This window comes from Physella acuta, unplaced genomic scaffold (genome assembly GCF_028476545.2).
Source record: "Physella acuta isolate Inbredline_101_S28 unplaced genomic scaffold, ASM2847654v3 ptg000225l, whole genome shotgun sequence".
NCBI lineage: Eukaryota > Metazoa > Mollusca > Gastropoda > Physidae > Physella > Physella acuta.
The window spans coordinates 1,564,569-1,590,459 of record NW_026731744.1 but is presented as its reverse complement, the minus strand read 5'-3'; the positions used below and the strand labels follow the sequence as shown (position 1 = coordinate 1,590,459).

Sequence of the window (25,891 nt, the reverse complement as noted above, 5' to 3'; positions counted from 1 at the left end):
TCATCTCCGACTTGCCCAGATGCGACTCATCTCCGACTTGCCCAGATGCGACTCATCTCCGACTTGCCCAGATGCGACTCATCTCCGACTTGCCCAGATGCGACTCATCTCCGACTTGCCCAGATGCGACTCATCTCCGACTTGCCCAGATGCGACTCATCTCCGACTTGCCCAGATGCGACTCATCTCCGACTTGCCCAGATGCGACTCATCTCCGAAAGCCTTTTGCTCGAAGGCCGTTTGTCCGAAAAATAATTAGACATATTTATTAACAAAGTTGACAAATAAACGTAAATGTGACATTTTGATAATCAACACAAGTATAAATAAATTGATAATCAACACAATTATAAAGAAATTGATAATCAACACAATTATAAATAATTTGATAATCAACACAATTATAAAGAAATTGATAATCAACACAATTATAGATAAATTGATAATCAACACAATTATAAATAATTTGATAATCAACACAATTATAAAGAAATTGATAATCAACACAATTATAAATAATTTGATAATCAACACAATTATGAAGAAATTGATAATCAACACAATTATAAATAATTTGATAATCAACACAATTATAAAGAAATTGATAATCAACACAATTATAAAGAAATTGATAACACAATTATAGATAAATTGATAAGCATCACAATTATAAATAAATCGATAATCAACACAATTATAGATACATTGATAATCAGCACAATTATCAATAAATTTAAAAAACATCTATAGGACCTATACATATAAGGCAAAATAGTCTGATGCTTGTCCGGACACTTGCCGGCGCCGCGGGCGCTTCAAATTTGGCATACGCTCGCATCCGAGAAATAGACGGGGGGGGGGGGGGGGATCGGTCATTACCATGCTTAATCGTACTTGTAGAGATTGAGTAGGCATCGTAATCATTCCATCAGAGGTTAATTTATGTTTGCATAAATGAATTAGTTATTTATTCGGTTTAAATGGTTTAGGTGAGAGATAGAAATCAACGGTCTATTGGGTAGGTGAAGTTTAGTTTAGTTGTTTCTGTACCCTTGGCATATTGGGATGGAGTGTGGTACGTTCTAGGTGAACGGGAAAAAAAAACGCTAGGAAAAAAAACCCAGAAAAAGTCAGATTTTTTGCTAGGAAAAAATGACAAAGAAAAAAAGTCACACAAATCTACAGACTTGGATCTATTATCTGAACTAGAGATTTTTTGTAGGAAAAAATGACACAGAAAAAAAGTCACACAAATCTACAGACTTGGATCTATTATCTGAACTAGAGATTTTTTGTAGGAAAAAATGACACAGAAAAAAAGTCACACAAATCTACAGACTTGGATCTATTATCTGAACTAGAGATTTTTTGCTAGGAAAAAATGACACAGAAAAAAAGTCACACAAATCTACAGACTTGGATCTATTATCTGAACTAGAGATTTTTTGTAGGAAAAAATGACGCAGAAAAAAAGTCACACAAATCTACAGACTTGGATCTATTATCTGAACTAGAGATTTTTTGTAGGAAAAAATGACACAGAAAAAAAGTCACACAAATCTACAGACTTGGATCTATTATCTGAACTAGAGATTTTTTGTAGGAAAAAATGACACAGAAAAAAAGTCACACAAATCTACAGACTTGGATCTATTATCTGAACTAGAGATTTTTTGTAGGAAAAAATGACGCAGAAAAAAAGTCACACAAATCTACAGACTTGGATCTATTATCTGAACTAGAGATTTTTTGTAGGAAAAAATGACGCAGAAAAAAAGTCACACAAATCTACAGACTTGGATCTATTATCTGAACTAGAGATTTTTTGTAGGAAAAAATGACACAGAAAAAAAGTCACACAAATCTACAGACTTGGATCTATTATCTGAACTAGAGATTTTTTGTAGGAAAAAATGACACAGAAAAAAAGTCACACAAATCTACAGACTTGGATCTATTATCTGAACTAGAGATTTTTTGTAGGAAAAAATGACGCAGAAAAAAAGTCACACAAATCTACAGACTTGGATCTATTATCTGAACTAGAGATTTTTTGCTAGGAAAAAATGACGCAGAAAAAAAGTCACACAAATCTACAGACATGGATCTATTATCTGAACTAGAGATTTTTTGTAGGAAAAAATGACGCAGAAAAAAGTCACACAAATCTACAGACTTGGATCTATTATCTGAACTAGAGATTTTTTGCTAGGAAAAAATGACACAGAAAAAAAGTCACACAAATCTACAGACTTGGATCTATTATCTGAACTAGAGATTTTTTGTAGGAAAAAATGACACAGAAAAAAAGTCACACAAATCTACAGACTTGGATCTATTATCTGAACTAGAGATTTTTTGCTAGGAAAAAATGACGCAGAAAAAAAGTCACACAAATCTACAGACTTGGATCTATTATCTGAACTAGAGATTTTTTGTAGGAAAAAATGACACAGAAAAAAAGTCACACAAATCTACAGACTTGGATCTATTATCTGAACTAGAGATTTTTTGCTAGGAAAAAATGACGCAGAAAAAAAGTCACACAAATCTACAGACTTGGATCTATTATCTGAACTAGAGATTTTTTGAACTGCCGGCATGCGCCCTAACAGATTGTAGGAAAAATAAACCGAGAGTGATCTCCCCTAAACTTTCTCGAATATTTTTATATAAAACTACAGGGGATGGGAACTCGGGCTATAGACATGATTTTTAATCCATTTTAAATACTTAAAGTTTTAAAAATAGAATAAAATCTCGTAGACAAATTAATTGCACACCAAGTGAACGCGAAATAAAAAAGCGCATAATAGTGCGCAATATTATTATTACTTTTAAAATTTACATTAGTTTTTTGAGAAATCGGAAGTAGCGTAAATTACTACTTCCTGTCAACGGAAATTACTCAAAATTTAACAGAAGGTAGAGAATTAGATCTTTTACTTACATGTGAAATTTCATTTATCTATCTGAAATAGTACTCAAGTTATAGGCTTTTGAAAAATTCAAAGTAGAAAAAGTACCACTTCCGGTTGTCGGAAATCGCTCAAAAGTTGATACGGATCTACGATTTTGATAAAATACTTATATATGAAATTTCATCAACCTAGCTGTAACGGTACTCAAGTTATCGTGTTTACACACGGACAGACAGACAGACAGACAGACACACACACACACAGACATACGGACAAGATTGCAAAATTATGTTTTTCCGTATCAGTGAGGTGTAAAACGTCGAGATTTGTAAAAATCTCGATTTTTTTTTTTTTGCACGATTACAATACTTTCTCTATACTACGTATATACGAGAAAGTAAAAAGTCACAAAAATATATTTGCATGGAATTTGTTAATACTTTTATGTATTAAATATGCAGAGAGTGCAAATTAACTTAGGATTAATTAAATGTAATGTCTGCAGGTTGTACACGCATAATAAGTTTTATAATTCATCTACAAATATTTAGTATGAAGTATGTAGATTGTAATTATGCTAAACATAATATTAATTAATAGCATTTAATAGAATGCTCCAAAGTCCACGGTTTTCATCGTGTTTTTTTAAAACATCAACATCTGACTTGCTGCCTTCAACTCATGGCAACAATAGTTATGCTTAGTTCAACCACCTTTACTGCCCACATTTATCACGCTCATTACATAACAAAACTTCGGATCAAAACAGAAAGCCGACAAGGTTCAAAGGCTGTCATTGACACTAAACGTCAACAACACAAAATATTTTCGGACAATGCCTACTGAGGAGAGGCCGACCAGAGAATAGCCTACGGCAAAACATATGCAAAACAGAATGATGTGCCTAAATTTCTTTTATAATTAAATTTTCTACCGCGTATTTAACTAAATAAGTAACTAAAGTTGAGATTATTGTGTAAATTATCTTAGAGCATTTTTACTTACAATTGTTATAAACCATAATGCTTTTGACGTCTATAAATAATGTACGCTATCAAAAATACAACCCACAACAATAAACATACAAAATTTTACAATTCTTAACAAATAAATCAAAAGATTTTTAAAAAGATTTTTGTGACTTTTTACTTTCTCGTATATACGAAGTATAGAGAAAGTCTTGTAATCGTGCAAAAAAAAATCGAGATTTTTACAAATCTCGACGTTTTACACCTCACTGATACGGAAAAACATAATTTTGCAATCTTGTCCGTATGTCTGTGTGTGTGTGTGTGTGTCTGTCTGTCTGTCTGTGTGTGTGTGTGTGTAAACACGATAACTTGAATACCGTTACAGATAGGTTGATGAAATTTCATATATAGGTATTTTATCGAAATCGTAGATCCGTATAAACTTTTGAGCGATTTCCGACAACCGGAAGTGGTACTTTTTCTACTTTGAATTTTCAAAAGCCTATAACTTGAGTACTATTTCAGATAGATAAATGAAATTTCACATGTAAGTTAAAGGTCTAATTCTCTACCTTCTGTCAAATTTTGAGTAATTTCCGTTGACTGGAAGTACTAATTTACGCTATTTCCGATTTCTCAAAAAAACGCATGTAAATTTATAAAGAACTAATAATATTGCGCTCTATTATGCACTGTTTGCTTTTGCGTTCGCTTGGTGCGCATTTCTTTTTTCTACTAGATTTTATTCTATTTTTAAAAGTTTAAGTAAACAAAAATCATGTCTATATTCCGAGTTGCCATCCCACGTAGTGTTATATTAGAATATTCGAGAAAGTTTAGGGGAGATCACTCCCGGTTTATTTTCTGTGACTTTATTTCTGTGACTTTTTTCCGATAAAATTTCTCCATTGTGACTTTTTTTCTGTGACTTTTTTCCTAGCAAAAACTGTGACTTTTTTCTGTGTTTTTTTTCCCTGTGATTTTTTTACCGCTCACCCCCTAACCACCCCACCTCCTCTCTCTTGACGCCATCCCTGATATGAATTGAGTGAAGTGAACGAGAAGAAATCTCTTGGTTATTAATGATTCAAATATTAACTTGACGTTTACAATTTTGGTATTAAATTAGCAGTTGAGTATTGGTTTAATTATTACAAACCTTATGAAAAGGGTACAAGTTTAAGCAAATGTTTATCGTTAACCGAAGTGATGCGAGGCAGTATCCCTAGTTTGTTAATTTTTTTTAAATTTGTCATTTTACACGTTTTTATTTAACTTTCTCTGTCTGTCTACTGTGCTTTTAACTTTCTCTGTCTGTCTGTCTGTCTGTCTGTCTGTCTGTCTGTCTGTCTGTCTGTCTGTCTGTCTGTCTGTCTGTCTGTCTGTCTGTCTGTCTGTCTGTCTGTCTGTCTGTCTGTCTGTCTGTCTGTCTGTCTGTCTGTCTGTCTGTCTGTCTGTCTGTCTGTCTGTCTGTCTGTCTGTCTGTCTGTCTGTCTGTCTGTCTGTCTGTCTGTCTGTCTGTCTGTCTGTCTGTCTGTCTGTCTGTCTGTCTGTCTGTCTGTCTGTCTGTCTGTCTGTCTGTCTGTCTGTCTGTCTGTCTGTCTGTCTGTCTGTCTGTCTGTCTGTCTGTCTGTCTGTCTGTCTGTCTGTCTGTCTGTCTGTCTGTCTGTCTGTCTGTCTGTCTGTCTGTCTGTCTGTCTGTCTGTCTGTCTGTCTGTCTGTCTGTCTGTCTGTCTGTCTGTCTGTCTGTCTGTCTGTCTGTCTGTCTGTCTGTCTGTCTGTCTGTCTGTCTGTCTGTCTGTCTGTCTGTCTGTCTGTCTGTCTGTCTGTCTGTCTGTCTACTGTGCTTTTGTCGAAAATGTCACACGGAATTTCGATCGATTCGTTTCAAACAGCACGTGGATCAAGGCCCGATGATTGGTAATGCAATTTGACATCACATGCACTTAATTGACTGCCTAATTAATTTTGTATGAATATAAAATATATAAAATATAAACCGGTAGTGATCTCCCCTAAACTTTCTCGAATATTCTTATATAAAACAACAGGGGATGGTAACTGGGGATATAGTTATGATTTTTAATCCATTTTAAATACTTAAACTTTTAAAAATAAAATAGAATCTCATAAAAAAAACATTGCGCACCAAGCAAACGCCGAATAAAATCGCGTATAATAGTGCGCAATATTATTAGTACTTTAAAAATTTACATTAGTTTTTTGAGAAATCGGAAGTAGCGTAAATTACTACTTCCAGTCAACGGAAATTACTCAAAATTTAACAGAAGGTAGAGAATTAGATCTTTTACTTACATGTGAAATTTCATTTATCTATCTGAAATAGTACTCAAGTTATGGACTTTTAAAAAATTCAAAGTAGGAAAAGTACCACTTCCGGTTATCGGAAATCGCTCAAAAGTTGATACGGTTCTACGATTTTGATAAAATACTTATATATGAAATTTCATCAACCTAGCTGTAACGGTACTCAAGTTATCGTGTTTACACACGGACAGACACACAGACACACACACACACAGACATACGGACAAGATTGCAAAATTATGTTTTTCCGTATCAGTGAGGTGTAAAACGTCGAGATTTGTAAAAATCTCGATTTTTTTTTTGCACGATTACAATACTTTCTCTATACTACGTATATACGAGAAAGTAAAAATACTATTTACCGCGCTGTAATGTGGCATATATGTCATAAAAGGCATGTGCCCCTGATTAGAATGTATGCCTTTAGGGACAATATCCTGATGGGATATATATATATATATATATATATATATATATATATATATATATATATATATATATATATATATATATATATATATATATATATTTATATATATATAAACATATCCTATTCGACGGGACTGGTCAAGTAAAACGGCGTGTACACACTTTCGTCACGCGACACATACATTCTAACACACTTGTGGGATAGGATGGATGTGACGTTACAGATCGCCTTGGGCCGTCATTAAGCCATCCCTCTATTGGTGGGCCGACATTCTAGTACAAAATTAATTAGCCCCTAATTACCTGTACTGATGAGGAATATTGGAGAAACTAGTGTGCCCAGAACAGATTCAAGTCAGCCACAGATCAACACATCGTCTACCAGTGATCAACACAAGTGGTCAACACATCATCTAGCCAGTGGTCAACACATCATCTCGCCAGTGGTCAACTCATCATCTAGCCAGTGGTCAACACATCATCTGGCCAGTGGTCAACACAAGTGGTCAACACATCATCTAGCCAGTGGTCAACACATCATCTCGCCAGTGGTCAACACATCATCTAGCCAGTGGTCAACACATCATCTACCAGTGGTCAACACAAGTGGTCAACAAATCATCTCACCAGTGGTCAACACATCATCTAGCCAGTGGTCAACACAAGTGGTCAACACATCATCTCACCAGTGGTCAACACATCATCTAGCCAGTGGTCAACACAAGTGGTCAACACATCATCTCGCCAGTGGTCAACACATCATCTAGCCAGTGGTCAACACATCATCTAGCCAGTGGTCAACACATCATCTCGCCAGTGGTCAACACATCATCTAGCCAGTGGTCAACAAATCATCTCACCAGTGGTCAACACATCATCTCGCCAGTGGTCAACACATCATCTAGCCAGTGGTCAACACATCATCTCGCCAGTGGTCAACACATCATCTAGCCAGTGGTCAACACAAGTGGTCAACACATCATCTCGCCAGTGGTCAACACATCATCTCGCCAGTGATCAACACATCATCTCGCCAGTGATCAACACATCTCGCCAGTGGTCAACACATCATCTAGCCAGTGGTCAACACATCATCTAGTCAGTGGTCAACACATCATCTAGCCAGTGGTCAACAAATCATCTCGCCAGTGGTCAACACAAGTGGTCAACACATCTCGCCAGTGGTCAACACATCATCTAGCAAGTGGTCAACACATCATCTCACAAGTGGTCAACACATCATCTAGCCAGTGATCAACACATCATCTAGCCAGTGGTCAACACAAGTGGTCAACACATCATCTCGCCAGTGGTCAACACATCATCTAGCCAGTGGTCAACACATCATCTAGCCAGTGGTCAACACATCATCTCGCCAGTGATCAACACATCATCTAGCCAGTGATCAACACATCTCGCCAGTGGTCAACACATCATCTAGCCAGTGGTCAACACAAGTGGTCAACACATCATCTAGCCAGTGATCAACACATCATCTAGCCAGTGATCAACACATCATCTAGCCAGTGATCAACACATCTCGCCAGTGGTCAACACATCATCTCGCCAGTGGTCAACACATCATCTAGCCAGTGGTCAACACATCATCTAGCCAGTGGTCAACACATCATCTAGCCAGTGATCAACACATCTCGCCAGTGGTCAACACATCATCTAGCCAGTGGTCAACACATCATCTAGCCAGTGATCAACACAAGTGGTCAACACATCATCTCGCCAGTGGTCAACACATCATCCCGCCAGTGATCAACACAAGTGGTCAACACATCATCTCGCCAGTGGTCAACACATCATCTCGCCAGTGGTCAACACATCATCTCGCCAGTGGTCAACACATCATCTCGCCAGTGGTCAACACAAGTGGTGAACACATCATCTAGTCAGTGGTCAACACATCATCTCGCCAGTGGTCAACACATCATCTAGCCAGTGGTCAACACATCATCTAGCCAGTGGTCAACACATCATCTAGCCAGTGGTCAACACATCATCTCGCCAGTGGTCAACACATCATCTCGCCAGTGATCAACACATCATCTCGCCAGTGGTCAACACATCATCTCGCCAGTGATCAACACAAGTGGTCAACACATCATCTAGCCAGTGGTCAACACATCATCTCGCCAGTAGTCAACACATCATCTCGCCAGTTGTGGTAGTGTCCACGTCAACTCTACTGTCTCTACAACGATTAAACGTTTCATGATGGTAAGTGGGTGTACTTCCACTGCGTTTTTTTTTCAAATGCTACATGTTTAGGTACCATATAATAGGTGTCAAAACCCCATATAATATGTACCAAGGCCCAATATAATAGGTGTCAAGACCCCATATACTAGGTGTATAAGCCTCACAGAAATGTGTATGGGCTTCATATTATACGTTGATGGGCTCGCTCCTAGCCCTGACAGCTATCCTGTGGAGAAAAACCTGTTTATATATGTATATATATATATATATATATATATATATATATATATATATATATATATATATATATATATATATATATATATATATATATATATATATATATATATATATATATATATATATATATATTATAATACTAATAGTTTCGCTGTCTGTCTATCTGACAAGAACGCTCTAGATATATATATATATATATATATATATATATATATATATATATATATATATATATATATACACTGGGTCTAGAGATGTCATATGGGCAAGATATGGGTCTAGAGATGTCATATGGGCATGATATAGGTCTAGAGATGTCATATAAGCATGATATAGGTCTAGAGATGTCATATGGGCATGATATAGGTCTAGAGATGTCATATAAGTATGATATAGGTCTAGAGATGTCATATAAGCATGATATAGGTCTAGAGATGTCATATAAGTATGATATAGGTCTAGAGATGTCATATAAGCATGATATAGGTCTAGAGATGTCATATAAGCATGATATAGGTCTAGAGATGTCATATAAGCATGATATAGGTCTAGAGATGTCATATAAGCATGATATAGGTCTAGAGATGTCATATAAGCATGATATAGGTCTAGAGATGTCATATAAGCATGATATAGGTCTAGAGATGTCATATAAGCATGATATAGGTCTAGAGATGTCATATAAGCATGATATAGGTCTAGAGATGTCATATAAGCATGATATAGGTCTAGAGATGTCATATAGGTCTAGAGATGTCATATAGGTCTAGAGATGTCATATAGGTCTAGAGATGTCATATAGGTCTAGAGATGTCATATAGGTCTAGAGATGTCATATAGGTCTAGAGATATCATATAGGTCTAGAGATGTCATATAGGTCTAGAGATGTCATATAGGTCTAGAGATATCATATAGGTCTAGAGATGTCAAATAGGTCTAGAGATATCATATAGGTCTAGAGATGTCATATAGGTCTAGAGATGTCATATAGGTCTAGAGATGTCATATAGGTCTAGAGATGTCATATAGGTCTAGAGATGTCATATAGGTCTAGAGATGTCATATAGGTCTAGAGATGTCATATAGGTCTAGAGATGTCAAATAGGTCTAGAGATATCATATAGGTCTAGAGATGTCAAATAGGTGTCACCAAAAAAACAATGGCCAGATTTTTCCACGACCTCTTCTTAAAACGCTGCTCTACAGAAGATGATTTGGCTGTTAGCTCTGGCGCTGTTGGCTGTTCCGGTAGCGGCCAGATCGAGTGGCGCCCCCTCAACAGCCTGCCAGACCATGATCCCCACCCACGGGACGAACGTCCCCAGGTCTGACACCAGCCCGTTCACAATTCTCGTCTCACAAGCTGTCTACAGGCCGGGTGACAATATCACAGGTAGGCGAGTAGGTGACATGACAGGTAGGTGACATGACAGGTAGGTGACATGACAGGTAGGTGACATGACAGGTAGGTGACATGACAAGTAGGTGACATGACAGGTAGGTGACATGACAGGTAGGTGACATGACAGGTAGGTGACATGACAGGTAGGTGACATGACAGGTAGGTGACATGACAGGTAGGTGAGTAGGTGACATGACAGGTAGGTGACATGACAGGTAGGTGACATGACAGGTAGGTGACATGACAGGTAGGTGACATGACAGGTAGGTGACATGACAGGTAGGTGAGTAGGTGACATGACAGGTAGGTGACATGACAGGTAGGTGACATGACAGGTAGGTGACATGACAGGTAGGTGACATGACAGGTAGGTGACAATATCACAAGAAGGTGAGTATGTGACTTCCCTTTTGTTTGTGCTTTTGTTGTGGTTAGTGTTAAAAATAAATATATTTCCTAAATCCGGACAATGCCGGGTATATTCTGATTTCTAAACACACAAGTAATGATCCTTTACAGATAGGTTTTTCACAGAGGCCAGTGCAAGGCCTGGCCGGGACGGCTAGTATATTTATAAACCACATAATTTAGTCAGAAGTCTGTAGTTTTTAATCAGGTTTTTTATATAATATGTAATAGAATTCAAAAGAATGTTCCAATCTATTCGGCTTGTGTTGTAATTTGTTTCTAACTTTGAATTCGCGTGAAATGAGAAGAAAACGGAAGATCTAGTTAATGAAATTTGCCTTCCTCAACTCATGAAATCAATAGTTCAACAACCGGCTATTCAAATAAATATGTAACAAAAGTTGTGCTGCTATATAAATTATCTTCAGTATTTTTACTTATTGAGTAAATGAAAATACAGATTATTATTGTAAACCATAATGCTTTTTTTAAAGTAAATATCGTAACTAAACAAAGAAAAAAAAACACCGCCCAAATTTTTAAAAAGTGCATGTTTTATAGTTTTCAAAGCTAAATCAAAATACCTCTAAGATCATTCTTGTGACTTTTCTATTACTTCTTTCCTGTGACATTTTTCCGCTCATTCATCCATCCCCCCCCCCCCGTGTATGTAAACATAGCTCAAGCCCCTCCCCCCCCCGTGTATGTAAACCTACCTCAAGCTCCCCCCCATGTATGTAAACCTACCTCAAGCCCCCCCCCGTGTATGTAAACCTACCTCAAGCCCCCCCGTGTATGTAAACCTACCTCAAGCCCCCCCCGTGTATGTAAACCTACCTCAAGCCCCCCCCCCCCACCATATTGTTCCAGTGATGTTAAAAGGCATGTGCGGGAACCAGTTCCTCGGGTTCCTCATCCAGGCCCGACGGGTGGACAAGAATGACGTCAGGACTCAGCAGAGGCCGCTAGAGGCGCTGGGCATCTTCTCGCTGGTGCCGGGCAGCAGATTCGAGTGCGGGGAGGTAGGTCAAGGTCAAGGTCTCGTCTTGTCGAGTAGGGGAAGATGATAGTGGGTCAAGGTCATTTGTAGGTCAGGATGGTGTGTTGAAGTCATATGTAGGTCAAGGCCATCTGTAGGTCATTATGTTGGGTTAAGGCCATTTGTAGATACATTTTTTTCATATGTCAAGGTCACAGAAATAGGTGAACTCTACTGCACTAGCCCGAAGGAGCGTCAGGTTAAAAACTTTTGAAACTAACTGCTCAAATTGTTTGGCGTGGGGCCGAACCAAATGAAATCACGTGACAATTTAATGGTGTCATGTCATGTCACATCTTGACGCACATTTTTAGGGACGCAACACTCTGACGCATGCTGGACGTCTAAATGTGACGTCACTTGTCGTGACGTGGACAGCTCCTACAGTGCCACAAGGTCATCTTCAGTTCACGTGAGTGGTCTATATGGTCATCTTCAGTTCACGTGAGTGGTCTATATGGTCATCTTCAGTTCACGTGAGTGGTCTATATGGTCATCTTCAGTTCACGTGAGTGGTCTATATGGTCATCTTTAGATGTGCTCATGTTTTGGTGTGTCAATGTACTAATGTTTTGATGTCTTCATGTTTTGATGTACTGATGTGTCGATGTTTTGATGATTTGATGTACTGATGTGTCGATGTTTTGATGATTTGATGTACTGATGTGTCGATGTTTTGACGTCCGATAGAGCGACCCTTGTCCAAAAGTTTGAGACCTTCTGGACCAAAGTGACGTCTGCCGTCATCCAAGACCCCGCCTCCCCGCCCCTGTCCGTCAGCCCGGGGGAGCTACGCAGCCCTTTCACCCCGCCCTGCGATGGGGACAGGCCAACCACATCGACGGCTGTCGCAGTCACGACAACCACATTAACAACGTCAACCCCAACCCAGCCAACCACACCAACCAACAGTTTAATCAACCCATCCACGCCAGTCGATCTCGTGACGACAACTCAGACGTTTATGACGTCATCGGTTGTCCAGGAGCCGCTGCCCACAGGGCCACCATCTCACCCGCTAACAACGCCGGCTTCGACAGCAGACGTGAAGCCGCCATCTTGGTCCGTGGCGTCGGCCTTTGAGGTGGGTCAGACTTTGTTTTGATACGACAGACACACAGTCCGACACACATACCGACACCTTCTTTTAGACAGACCGACACCGTCTATTTTAGACCGAGACCTTCTATTTTAGACGGACTGATACAATTAACAGACGGTGATAAGCCAACACGTTATCCTAACAGGCAGACTTGATGGACGATCCCAAATGTGGCCAGGACCGCGGCTGTTTCCTGTCGTGTCGCGCCAAATCTTGTGACGCGGTGGTCATGTGGGCAGATCTGGGCGACCACGTGTGGTTTGACATAAGAGCCAAGATGGCCGCCAAACTTCCGGCACAGTACGTAGCTGTGGGCTTCTCATCGGACACACAGATGGTCAGTCTAGAACTTTTGTGTGTTTTAATGTGTGTTTTATGTGTTTTACTGTGTGTTTTAATGTGTGTTTTAATGTGTTTTACTGTGTGTTTTACTGTGTTTTAATGTGTGTTTTACTGTGTGTTTTAATTTGTGTTTTAATGTGTTTTACTGTGTGTTTTACTGTGTTTTACTGTGTGTTTTACTGTGTGTTTTACTGTCTGTTTTACTGTGTTTTACTCTGTGTTTTAATGTGTGTTTTACTGTGTGTTTTAATGTGTTTTAGTGTGTGTTTTACTGTGTTTTAATGTGTTTTACTGTGTGTTTTACTGTGTGTTTTAATGTGTTTTAATGTGCTTTACTGTGTGTTTTACTGTGTGTTTTACTGTGTGTTTTAATGTGTTTTAATGTGTTTTACTGTGTGTTTTAATGTGTTTTACTGTGTTTTACTGTGTGTTTTACTGTGTGTTTTAATGTGTTTTAATGTGTTTTACTGTGTGTTTTAATGTGTTTTACTGTGTGTTTTACTGTGTGTTTTACTGTGTGTTTTAATGTGTTTTACTGTGTGTTTTACTGTGTGTTTTAATGTGTTTTACTGTGTGTTTTACGATTATCTGACCCGTGAAAATCAGCAGTCCGAGACCAGAATTTATAGACAACATCAAGCTGAGAAAGCGAATGATCGTCCTTGATCGTGATACCTTCCTTTAGTTTCAAATCGCTAAAAAACTTTCTGCCCCTAATAGCCTTCACTAGATCGACCACCTCTACGATGGTCAATATTCTTGTAAGCCACAGCTCACCAGACTGGTATTAGGGTGGTCACGTCTAGCTATCTATCGCACCTTGTTATTGAAAATAGTAATCTATCGATAGATTTCATTTTCTTATCTCCTCTTAGTTTCGAAACCGTTTAATTAATTTTTAATGACTAATGTGGAACGTATCTGGAAAGTTTGAACGAAATCGCTACATTAGAAGTGGGTCAAATTGAGTTACAATTTCTGCCACAAACAAACAAACAAACAAACAAACAAACAAACAAACAAACAAACAAACAAACAGAATAAAAATATTCATAGAATCTAAAACCGTGAAACGTCTTTGTGTATGCCCCAACCCACAACCTGAACCACCTGTGTGTGCCCTACCCCCAGGGTTCTGACAGCGTGGTGGAGTGTCTTGTGACCAGTGACCACCGCAACACCGTCCAGCTGTCCTACAACAGCCGCTTCGACAACTCCGTACTGGAGCAAGTGGTGAGTAGTTGTTCTTGTCATTCAGTGGGATTGGTAGCCCAAGATGTTCTTGTATGGTTGACTGAATCATTGGACGAATTAGTAGTATTAGTAAATCGTTGTTGTTTTTTAGCGCAATTTCCATTCTGGAGAATTGCGTTTATTAACCCGTCATTTCTGGATGTATGAATGTATGAATGAATGGATGGATGGATGGATGGATGGATGGATGGATGTGTGTCCGCAGCTTTAAGTCGTATCTCCTCCTCAACGAAGCAATATCGATGACTAGATCCAAAAGCAATTATGTTAAGCAAGTTACGAGGATGAACATAGGCCATAAAAATTCCGGGTTTCTTTCATGGATTTCCCGGAAAAGCCAAAAAACCTCGAAAAAAAGCAGTTTTTGGCCCATATCTCGGCAACCAGACCACTTAGCGACTTGAAACATGTACCAATCGATTCCTGCCATAATTTAGAACAATATTGCCGAAGAAAGTTTTCAAAAATATCCTTTCGTTCGGTCACAAAAAAATTTTTTGAATTAATTAAAATTTGGACCGAATTAGTAGGCATTTTATGCAACCACACCACACGCGTCATCACGTTCAATAGCTGCGCCATCACGTTCAATGGCTGCGACGTCACGTTCGGTAGCTGGGCGCGCAATGGTTTTTAGTCATGTTACTCTATTGTAAATAAAACATGTAAAATACTGAAAAAAAAAATTAATAAAAAACGTTTTAATAACTAACCAATGGTTTTACTAACCCTGCTCTTGATTTACGCTACGACAGAGCTATTTTTAGATAACACAAGGAAATTGCGCTAAAATTGTCACTAGACTTTTTTTAATTACTTGTTTAAGTCATAAATTAACCCTTGTTTTTTTTAAGTCATAAATTAACCCTTTGATTGGAAAAATCTTCAGCTTTTCAATGTGTACATGCATCCAGATTTTTATAACAGCCTCTTTTTGTCCACCTCTAGTTGATTTAGTACATTAAGTCTGTACAATAGATAGAAGTGTTTGTACAATAGATAGAAGTGTTTGTACAATAGATAAAAGTGTTTGTACAATAGATAGAAGTGTTTGTACAATAGATAAAAGTGTTTGTACAATAGATAGAAGTGTTTGTACAATAGATAGAAGTGTTTGTACAATAGATAGAAGTGTTTGTACAATAGATAGAAGTGTTTGTACAATAGATAGAAACGATTTGACTGTACCATTTAATTGAAAGCCGAGAGTATCAAAAATTGTGTGTTGAGATGGAAACCACTAATACCCCCCCCCCCCCCCACCGATGTGTCCACAGGAAGGTGTTCTGGTGAAGGAGCAGATTGAGGTCAAGGACGGTACCATCCGGTGTCAGTTCGCCAGAAAAAAATTTCTCACCCGTGAAGGTCAAATCTATGACCTTGAAAAGGACTGGTACATTTTTGTAGCTCAGGGGCTGGTGAAAAACGGTCAGTGGTGTTGATGTAATGGCTATACTGCCCAGATTTTATGACGGTCAGTGATGTTGATGTAATGGCTATACTGCCCAGATTTTATGACGCAGTAGCCAGTGGCTATCAGAGTTTCATCCAGGCATCTCTCCGCACTCCCCCCCCCCCCCCCAACGAGATGGAATTTGTTTAGTAAACATATACTTTTACTAGTGTCCCCTCCCGCAATATGTAGACCGGCTCCCCCCCCCCCCCCCCGAAAATATCAAGTGCACCCCCCCCCCCCCCCCGGAGAAAAAAGTCTGGAAGAAACACTGGTGGCTATACTGAGCAGATTTGATGACGCAGTAGCCAGTACTGACCAGATTTTTCATTTGGCCAGGACTAAAGGAAGAGCACGTGACCTTGCCAGCAGTGAGCAGCAAGATGGCGGACTTTCAAAGTCGTCTGGTGTTGTACCAAGCGACCAAATCCAACATTTTCATCAAGGCACATGGTACAGTTTATTTTTTTTTTAATTGGGCTAATCAGAGTGTTGGCGCCCCCACCCCTCCTGGCGCCCCTACCCCTCCCCCGTTTTTATTGCTAATACATTTCAACACGATTGGTCTACACAGAGGCTTCACCAAATTGTCTCCCCTGTATCTACCAAATTCTCTCCCTCTGTATCCACCAAATTCTCTCCCTCTGTATCCACCAAATTCTCTCCCTCTGTATCCACCAAATTATCTCCCCTGTATCTACCAAATTGTCTCCCCTGTATCTACCAAATTGTCTCCCCTGTATCCACCAAATTCTCTCCCTCTGTATCCACCAAATTATCTCCCCTGTATCTACCAAATTGTCTCCCCTGTATCCACCAAATTCTCTCCCTCTGTATCCACCAAATTCTCTCCCCTGTATCCACCAAATTATCTCCCCTGTATCCACCAAATTCTCTCCCCCTGCAGCCTGTATGATGCTCGTGGCCTGGGTCTTCTGTGCCAGTGTGGGGACGGTCATGGCCAGGTTCTACAAACATCTGTGGCCCCACACAATGTTGTGTGGGAGGAAGGTGTGGTTCACGGTAAGTGGGGTTCACGGCAAGTGGGGTTCACGGCAAGTGGAGTTCACGGCAAGTGGGGTTCACGGCAAGTGGGGTTCACGGCAAGTGGGGTTCACGGTGTGGTACGATGGTTGGGTTCGACACAGTGACGCAACCAAAAGATGAATCACATAATGAATTGAAGCAGAAGGGAATTGATGAATAACCCCTATAATGAATTGAACGGTTGGTTGACCAAACATCTTCTGGTTGACGTCTGTATCAAACAGTTGGTTTACTGTATCACATATAATATGTGCAGAATGAGCATATATGTTGTTGTATGTGGGATACAAGTGACGTCACCAGAAGTTACCGAGACAAACAATGTCAGCATTTCTTTTATAAATTATATACCAATATTAAAAGCAGTAGTTAATTTTTAAAAATGTCAACATGAGATGTGTCTGTCAACTTCCTCCATTCGACTCTGTCGTCTGCTATCTTCACCGCCCCTCACCACGGTACAACTCGCCCCTCACCACGGTACAACTCGCCCCTCACCACGTACAACTCGCCCCTCACCACGGTACAACTCGCCCCTCACCACGGTACAGCTCACCCCTCACCACGGTACAACTCGCCCCTCACCAAAGTACAACTCGCCCATACTTTACTGATCTCTCCCATCTTTTGCGTCTGCCTCTTCTGTTTGCCAATATATTTTAGAGTTTGTAACGATACACCACTCTATCAGCCAGATAGTTGGCGAACGCTCCCGGATTCGTTTAAATGATTATACACAGATGGCGACAAGCCTAAATAAAAGAAAGCTAACTCAATAGTTTACTAGGACTCGTACTTGATGTCTAGGGGAAACACTAGAGAAACCACTGATGCCAACAATACATTTAATCTGCATATAACTTTTAATGAGTGTACAAAGTCGTGGCAGAACACTAGATTTATACAGGATAAAATAGATTTACAGAATGAACAAAACCCAACTTACAATTTGTGAGAAAAAATAATATGATACACTATCACAGCTTTTAACACTTCAGAAAAATCACCACAGTTTACACAACATTTCTATAAGCATAAAGTATTACTTAACCACAAGCTTAAACAACTTAGTACTACACGGCGACACACAGGGCTTATTATCTCTCAACGATGTCTGGTCAAGTAACTGCCTCGAGAAACCTGTGCGCGGTCTATTTATGGACTTAGGCAACATGGAAGGTCACCTTCAAATCATAAGGCTATTGGTTGGGGTATCACCTGGTCCGAATCAACCAATCATCTCATAATGGAAAAATACTGAGTCTAAGACTTTCTTAAGACAGTGGAAAAAACCAGTGATTACACCACAGACCATATATGGTAAAGTAACAAATGTAAAAATGAAAATTACCAGACCTAGTAGGTCACAAGTTTCACAAAATATCTAGATTGATTCACATAAATATTTTAAAATAATTATCGTATTAACAACACGAAAAACCTATATATATATATATATATATATATATATATATATATATATATATATATATATATATATATATATATATATATATATATATATATATATATATATATATATATATATATATCTTGAGAAACGGGCGCCGTGCTGTACATTCCTCGCTCCCTCCACAGGTACACCGCGCGTGTATGATGTTGGCGGCCGCCCTGACGGTCGCGGCTTTTGTGCTCGTCTTCCTGCACGTCAAGGGGCTCAGTGACGTAAGTGGTGTGTCTGTGACGTCAATATGTTAGTGACGTCAGTCGACACGTACAGGACGAGAAACTGGGGTTAATTAGCTCAATCAATTACACACCTGAACAATGCTGAGTGGGGAAATGTCACGGGTAGAAAGTCAAAAAAAAATTCTAGGAAAAAAAGTCACAGAAAAAAGTCACAGAAAAAAAGTCACAGAAAAAAAGTCACAGAAAAAAAGTCACAAAGGAAAAAACTTGTCGGAAAAACGTCGCAAAACTACTTGAATAAAATAATATTTCTAGTAATCGGTAAACGTTTATATATAAAATTGTGTTGACGTAACAATACTTCCGGGAATTCTGTGTAACGATCTTAAAATTATGTGCAAAATATCGTTCACCCATCTAAACAGGTACTAAACTTATCGTGTTCACACACACACACATACACACATACGCACGCACAAACATACACACATAGATATGATTGACAAGATGTTAGTTTCACCAACATGTGACGGTTGTGTCACCAACATGTGACGGTTGTGTCACCAACATGTGACGGTTGTGTCACCAACATGTGACGGTTGTGTCACCAACATGTGACGGTTGTGTCACCAACATGTGACGGTTGTGTCACCAACATGTGACGGTTGTGTCACTAATGTGTGACGGTTGTGTCATCAACATGTGACGGTTGTGTCACTAATGTGTGACGTCCCACCAATAAACCTGCTCTCACCTACAGATCAGCATCCTGCGACTGAAAAAACTTCACCCCGTCATTGGCATCGCTGGGACTGCCTTGGTTCTTCTACAGGTGGGTAGGCTTTAATACATCACAGGTGGGTAGGCTTTAATACATCACAGGTGGGTAGGCTTTAATACATCACAGGTGGGTAGGCTTTAATACATCACAGGTGGGTAGGCTTTAATACATCACAGGTGGGTAGGCTTTAATACATCACAGGTGGGTAGGCTTTAATACATCACAGGTGGGTAGGCTTTAATACATCACAGGTGGGTAGGCTTTAATACATCACAGGTGGGTAGGCTTTAATACATCACAGGTGGGTAGGCTTTAATACATCACAGGTGGGTAGGCTTTAATACATCACAGGTGGGTAGGCTTTAATACATCACAGGTGGGTAGGCTTTAATACATCACAGGTGGGTAGGCTTTAATACATCACAGGTGGGTAGGCTTTAATACATCACAGGTGGGTAGGCTTTAATACATCACAGGTGGGTAGGCTTTAATACATCACAGGTGGGTAGGCTTTAATACATCACAGGTGGGTAGGCTTTCATACATCACAGGTGGGTAGGCTTTAATACATCACAGGTGGGTAGGCTTTAATACATCACAGGTGGGCAGGCTTTAATACATCACAGGTGGGTAGGCTTTAATACATCACAGGTGGGTAGGTTTTAATACATCACAGGTGGGTAGGCTTTAATACATCACAGGTGGGTAGGCTTTAATACATCACAGGTGGGTAGGCTTTAATACATCACAGGTGGGTAGGCTTTAATACATCACAGGTGGGTAGGTTTTAATACATCACAGGTGGGTAGGCTTTAATACATCACAGGTAGCCTGCATGTGTCTTACATCACATGTAGCCTGCGGGTGTCTTACATGAATGTCTACTTTTATAAAGCCACCTGTGTATAATGCAATCGTGTCCTCTCCTCCAGACCGCCATGGGTCTTTTTAGACCCAGCTCGCTGGCCCAGAGCCGACCAGTCTTCAACTGTGGCCATCTGTTTCTAGGGGCGACAACCCATCTTGTTACAGGTAGGTGCGGCAAGTCATCTTGTTACAGGTAGGTGCGGCAAGTGATGTAGGCCTGCCTGTCTATTTTTGGTCAACTGAATCAAGTATTGCGATTAATGTTGATACTGTCCATTATGATTGTGGACAGAGTGGGGGGGGGGGGGGTGGTGGAGGGGTATGGACAGAGTGAAGGGGTGGACAGAGTGGAGGGGTGGACAGAGTGGAGGGGTGGAAAGAGTGGAGGGGTGGAAAGAGTGGAGGGGTGGAAAGAGTGGAGGGGGTGTGGACAGAGTAGAGGGGTGTGGACAGGTGTGTTGTCAGCAGTTTTATTGGGGAAGACTGCAGACGACAGACCGTTTTCCAAAGGGAAACTGGGTCCTCTAGTAGCTTACAAATAAGATTTGTATAAAAGATAAAAACGTATAAACAGTTTAATTTTAAAACTGTACAATACAATGTTGCTGTAGCTATTAGATGTCGTTTAGTTGTGAAGCATTTTTGATTATTTAACCAGTTTTCACACCAGGTTGAAGGGAACAATTAAACATTTACAACATCAAATAAAAGATGGTCTCTAAAAGTAAACTGTTTAATGATAATATCCCCCCTTCCTTGTCAGTATTTAACCTGGTGTTGGGCTGTCAGCTTCAGACAGCAAACATCCACTTCTCCATCGTCTACATGCTCTACGCCTTCGCTGCTTACCATGTGCTGGTCTTTCTTACACTGGAGATTATTTTGTGCAAGATACGAGTTAATGGTAAGTGGAAATCTAGGGGTCAGTGAGTGAGTGGTCAGTGAGTGAGTGGTCAGTGAGTGAGTGGTCAGTGAGTGAGTGGTCAGTGAGTGAGTGGTCAGTGAGTCAGTGGTCAGTGAGTCAGTGGTCAGTGAGTGAGTGGTCAGTGAGTGAGTGGTCAGTGAGTGAGTGGTCAGTGAGTCAGTGAGTGAGTAGTCAGTGAGTGAGTGGTCAGTGAGTCAGTGGTCAGTGAGTGAGTGGTCAGTGAGTGAGTGAGTGAGTGAGTGGTCAGTGAGTGAGTGAGTGAGTGAGTGGTCAGTGAGTGAGTGAGTGAGTGAGTGGTCAGTGAGTGAGTGAGTGAGTGGTCAGTCAGTGAGTGAGTGAGTGGTCAGTCAGTGAGTGAGTGCTTAGTCAGTGAGTGAGTGGTCAGTGAGTGAGTGAGTGGTCAGTGAGTGAGTGGTCAGTCAGTTGGCAGTAGCATTCTGATTGGTAGTTGTCCTTACACATTCATCAGTAGAGTGAGGTAGAATGTTAAAAGAATGAGCAACGAATGTCAGGTAAATAACCAATAGCCAGAAGCATTGACTCATTCAACGCTTGAGAATGATGTTCGTGTGTCCCCAGTCAAGAAGCAACAGTCCTACGCCATCTATGAGATGAGGAACGCCATGTACTCCAGTACCAAGGACTTGCTGGACGTGGGGACACCAGAGCCCAAGGTACCAGATTTTTGTCTTGCTAGACCAGGGTACCAGATTTTTGTCTAGCTAGACCAGGGTACCAGACTTTTGTCTAGCTAGACCAGGGTACCAGACTTTTGTCTTGCTAGACCAGGGTACCAGACTTTTGTCTTGCTAGACCAGACTTTTGTCTTGCTAGACCAGGGTACCAGATTTTTGTCTAGCTAGACCAGGGTACCAGACTTTTGTCTAGCTAGACCAGGGTACCAGACTTTTGTCTTGCTAGACCAGGGTACCAGATTTTTGTCTTGCTAGACCAGGGTACCAGACTTTTGTCTAGCTAGACCAGGGTACCAGACTTTTGTCTTGCTAGACCAGGGTACCAGACTTTTGTCTTGCTAGACCAGGGTACCAGACTTTTGTCTTGTTGGGGCCCAGGGTACCAGACTTTTGTCTAGCTAGACCAGGGTACCAGACTTTTGTCTTGTTGGGGCCCAGGGTACCAGACCTTTGTCTAGCTAGACCAGGGTACCAGACTTTTGTCTAGCTAGACCAGGGTACCAGACTTTTGTCTTGCTAGACCAGGGGACCAGACTTTTGTCTAGCTAGACCAGGGTACCAGACTTTTGTCTTGCTAGACCAGGGTACCAGACTTTTGTCTTGCTAGACTTTTGTCTTGCTAGACCAGGGTACCAGACTTTTGTCTAGCTAGACCAGGGTACCAGACTTTTGTCTTGCTAGACCAGGGTACCAGATTTTTGTCTTGCTAGACCAGGGTACCAGACTTTTGTCTAGCTAGACCAGGGTACCAGACTTTTGTCTTGCTAGACCAGGGGACCAGACTTTTGTCTTGCTAGACCAGGGTACCAGACTTTTGTCTTGCTAGACCAGGGTACCAGACTTTTGTCTTGCTAGACCAGGGTACCAGACTTTTGTCTTGTTGGGGCCCAGGGTACCAGACTTTTGTCTAGCTAGACCAGGGTACCAGACTTTTGTCTTGTTGGGGCCCAGGGTACCAGACTTTTGTCTAGCTAGACCAGGGTACCAGACTTTTGTCTAGCTAGACCAGGGTACCAGACTTTTGTCTTGCTAGACCAGGGGACCAGACTTTTGTCTAGCTAGACCAGGGTACCAGACTTTTGTCTTGCTAGACCAGGGTACCAGACTTTTGTCTTGCTAGACTTTTGTCTTGCTAGACCAGGGTACCAGACTTTTGTCTAGCTAGACCAGGGTACCAGACTTTTGTCTTGCTAGACCAGGGTACCAGATTTTTGTCTTGCTAGACCAGGGTACCAGACTTTTGTCTAGCTAGACCAGGGTACCAGACTTTTGTCTTGCTAGACCAGGGGACCAGACTTTTGTCTTGCTAGACCAGGGTACCAGACTTTTGTCTTGCTAGACCAGGGTACCAGACTTTTGTCTAGCTAGACCAGGGTATACCAGACTTAAGTCTTGCTAGACCAGGGTACCAGACTTTTGTCTTGCTAGACCAGGGTATACCAGACTTTTGTCTTGCTAGACCAGGGGACCAGACTTTAGTCTTGCTAGACCAGGGTACCAGACTTTTGTCTAGCTAGACCAGGGGACCAGACTTTTGTCTTGCTAGACCAGGGTATACCAGACTTTTGTCTTGCTAGACCAGGGGACCAGACTTTTGTCTTGCTAGACCAGGGTACCAGACTTTTGTTTTGCTAGACCAGGGGACCAGACTTTTGTCTGGCTAGACCAGGGGACCAGACTTTTGTATTGCTAGACCAGGGTACCAGACTTTTGTCTTGCTAGACTTTTGAATCCACTGGTGTATAGACCTTGTGTTGATGGTCCTCACTGTTGCAGGGTGCAGCTGTCCTCCGTGTAGTACTGGGTACTCACGCGCTGCTGATCGGCTCACTGACGACCGCCATGGTAGCGATGGTCATACTCTTGGACGGTCAACACACCGGTCAGCGCTAGCCGGATAGACGGTCAACAGCGATAGCAAATGTCTCAAGTTTTCATTATGCCCCCCCCCCCCACCAGCCACCCCTCCACCACCCCACCAGCCACCCCTCCACCTCCCACCCCTCCACCTCCCACCCCTCCACCAGCCACACCTCCCACCCCTCCACCTCCCACCCCTCCACCTCCCAACCTCCCACCCCTCCTCCAGCCACCCCTCCACCTCCCACCTCTCCACCTCCCACCCCTCCACTAGCAACCCCTCCCACCTCTTTACCAGCCACCCCTCCACCAGCCACCCCTCCACCAGCCACCCCTCCACCAGCCACTCCTCCACCTCCCACCCCTCCACCAGCCACCCCTCCCACCCCTCCACCTCCCACCCCTCCACCAGCCACCCCTCCACCTCCCACCCCTCCACCAGCCACCCCTCCACCTCCCACCCCTCCACCAGCCACCCCTCCACCTCCCACCCCTCCACCAGCCACCCCTCCCACCCCTCCACCTCCCGTCCCTCCACTAGCCGCCCTTCCACCTCCCTCCCTTCCACCTCCCACCCCTCCACCAGCCACCCCTCCACCAGCCACCAGCCACCCCTCCACCAGCCACCCCTCCACCAGCCACCCCTCCACCAGCCACCCCTCCATCAGCCACCTCTCCACCTCCCACCCCTCCACCAGCCACCCCTCCACCAGCCACCAGCCACCCCTCCACCAGCCACCAGCCACCCCTCCACCAGCCACCAGCCACCCCTCCACCAGCCACCAGCCACCCCTCCACCAGCCACCCCTCCATCAGCCACCTCTCCACCTCCCACCTCTCCACACCGCTCCTCGGAAAGGAATTTTTCTTTTCAACATTTGTAATTTCATTCACGTCAGAATCTTCCAACACCAGCTGCGTAGGCATGGGGGGGGGGTGCAAGAGGGTTATAAACACCCCCCCCCCCGCCCAAATAGTAAATCGTCGGAACAATATTATTTGTTTTACACCCCCCACCCCTTCCTGTCTACACCACAAAGTCCCAAATATCCAACATCCCATTACTCCGATGTTTACTCAGTCTACATCCACCGCACTCATCCGATATCCACAAAATACATCCTATATCCACCACATAAACAGAAATTACACAATGGATTGCTTTAACTTTAACAGGAAAAAAAAAAAAAAAAATTATGTACTGTTAGATTCGTCTATAGCAATTTTTTTCTGCTGCGATGTCATGTGATGTGCTGTGATGTCATGTCATGTCATGTCATGTCATGTCATGTCATGTGCTGCGATGTCATGTGTTCTTCAAATAAATTTCCATTTGTTATTTTTTCCATTTCTTTCAATTGTTGTGTAGGGTTAGGTTTGGAAATGTTGAGTGAAACGAAAATCTAAATTTATTTTTGAACGTTTGCTTAAACGACTTCAAACCGAACAGCGGGGGCGTCATAAAGCAATGCCGTGTGTAATTGCCTTTTCTAATCTTTGCTCGACCAATGTCCAGCACCTGTATCTGATGTCTGATGAGGTCAGACACACCACCTATATATACAAGTACTTACACATACCCACTTTCTTTACCTGTACTGATGAAAGGAATGTTGTGGAATATTTTTTAAATACAAATTTTTGAATAAATTATCGATTCATGTGAATCAAGTATCGCTTTATGTGAATCAAGTATCGCTTCATGTGAATAAAGTACAGTGTTTCTTCCAGACTTTTTTTTCAGGGGGAGGGGGCGGACTAAATTATCCGGGGGGGGGGGAAGCTGACACTGTTAAAAGTTTATATTTTCTATCTAAATTCCATTTCGTTGGGGAAGGGGGCGGTAGACTTTCTTTGTGAGGTGCTCCCCCCCCCCCCCCGAATAGATGCCTGGAAGAAACTCTGATCAAGTATCGCTTCAAGTTACCTGTAGGGTGTGGTCGGCTTGGATATATGGGGAGAGGG

At 41.6% G+C, this 25,891-nt stretch overlaps 1 protein-coding gene across 1 annotated transcript; it reads left to right on the top strand.

Annotated features, from left to right (window-relative positions):
• Positions 1–8,786: 8,786 nt before the first annotated feature.
• Positions 8,787–24,012, top strand: LOC131937944 (ferric-chelate reductase 1). The gene is made up of 16 exons (XM_059295732.1): positions 8,787–8,878; positions 10,308–10,494; positions 11,782–11,933; positions 12,265–12,362; positions 12,641–13,034; positions 13,198–13,389; positions 14,526–14,627; positions 15,926–16,076; positions 16,441–16,554; positions 17,009–17,124; positions 18,748–18,834; positions 19,559–19,630; positions 20,512–20,611; positions 21,210–21,350; positions 21,951–22,045; positions 23,843–24,012. Exons 1-16 carry the CDS (start codon positions 8,873–8,875, stop codon positions 23,957–23,959), a joined length of 2,124 nt encoding a protein of 707 aa, XP_059151715.1. The 5' UTR covers positions 8,787–8,872; the 3' UTR covers positions 23,960–24,012.
• The last annotated feature ends 1,879 nt before the right edge of the window (positions 24,013–25,891 follow it).

Excerpts from the sequence above, each read along its gene's own strand:
- LOC131937944 (XM_059295732.1), top strand. Across the intron at positions 13,035-13,197 it reads CCGTGGCGTCGGCCTTTGAG|GCAGACTTGATGGACGATCC; the intron begins GTGGGTCAGACT and ends TTATCCTAACAG. Across the intron at positions 16,077-16,440 it reads TCAGGGGCTGGTGAAAAACG|GACTAAAGGAAGAGCACGTG; the intron begins GTCAGTGGTGTT and ends TCATTTGGCCAG.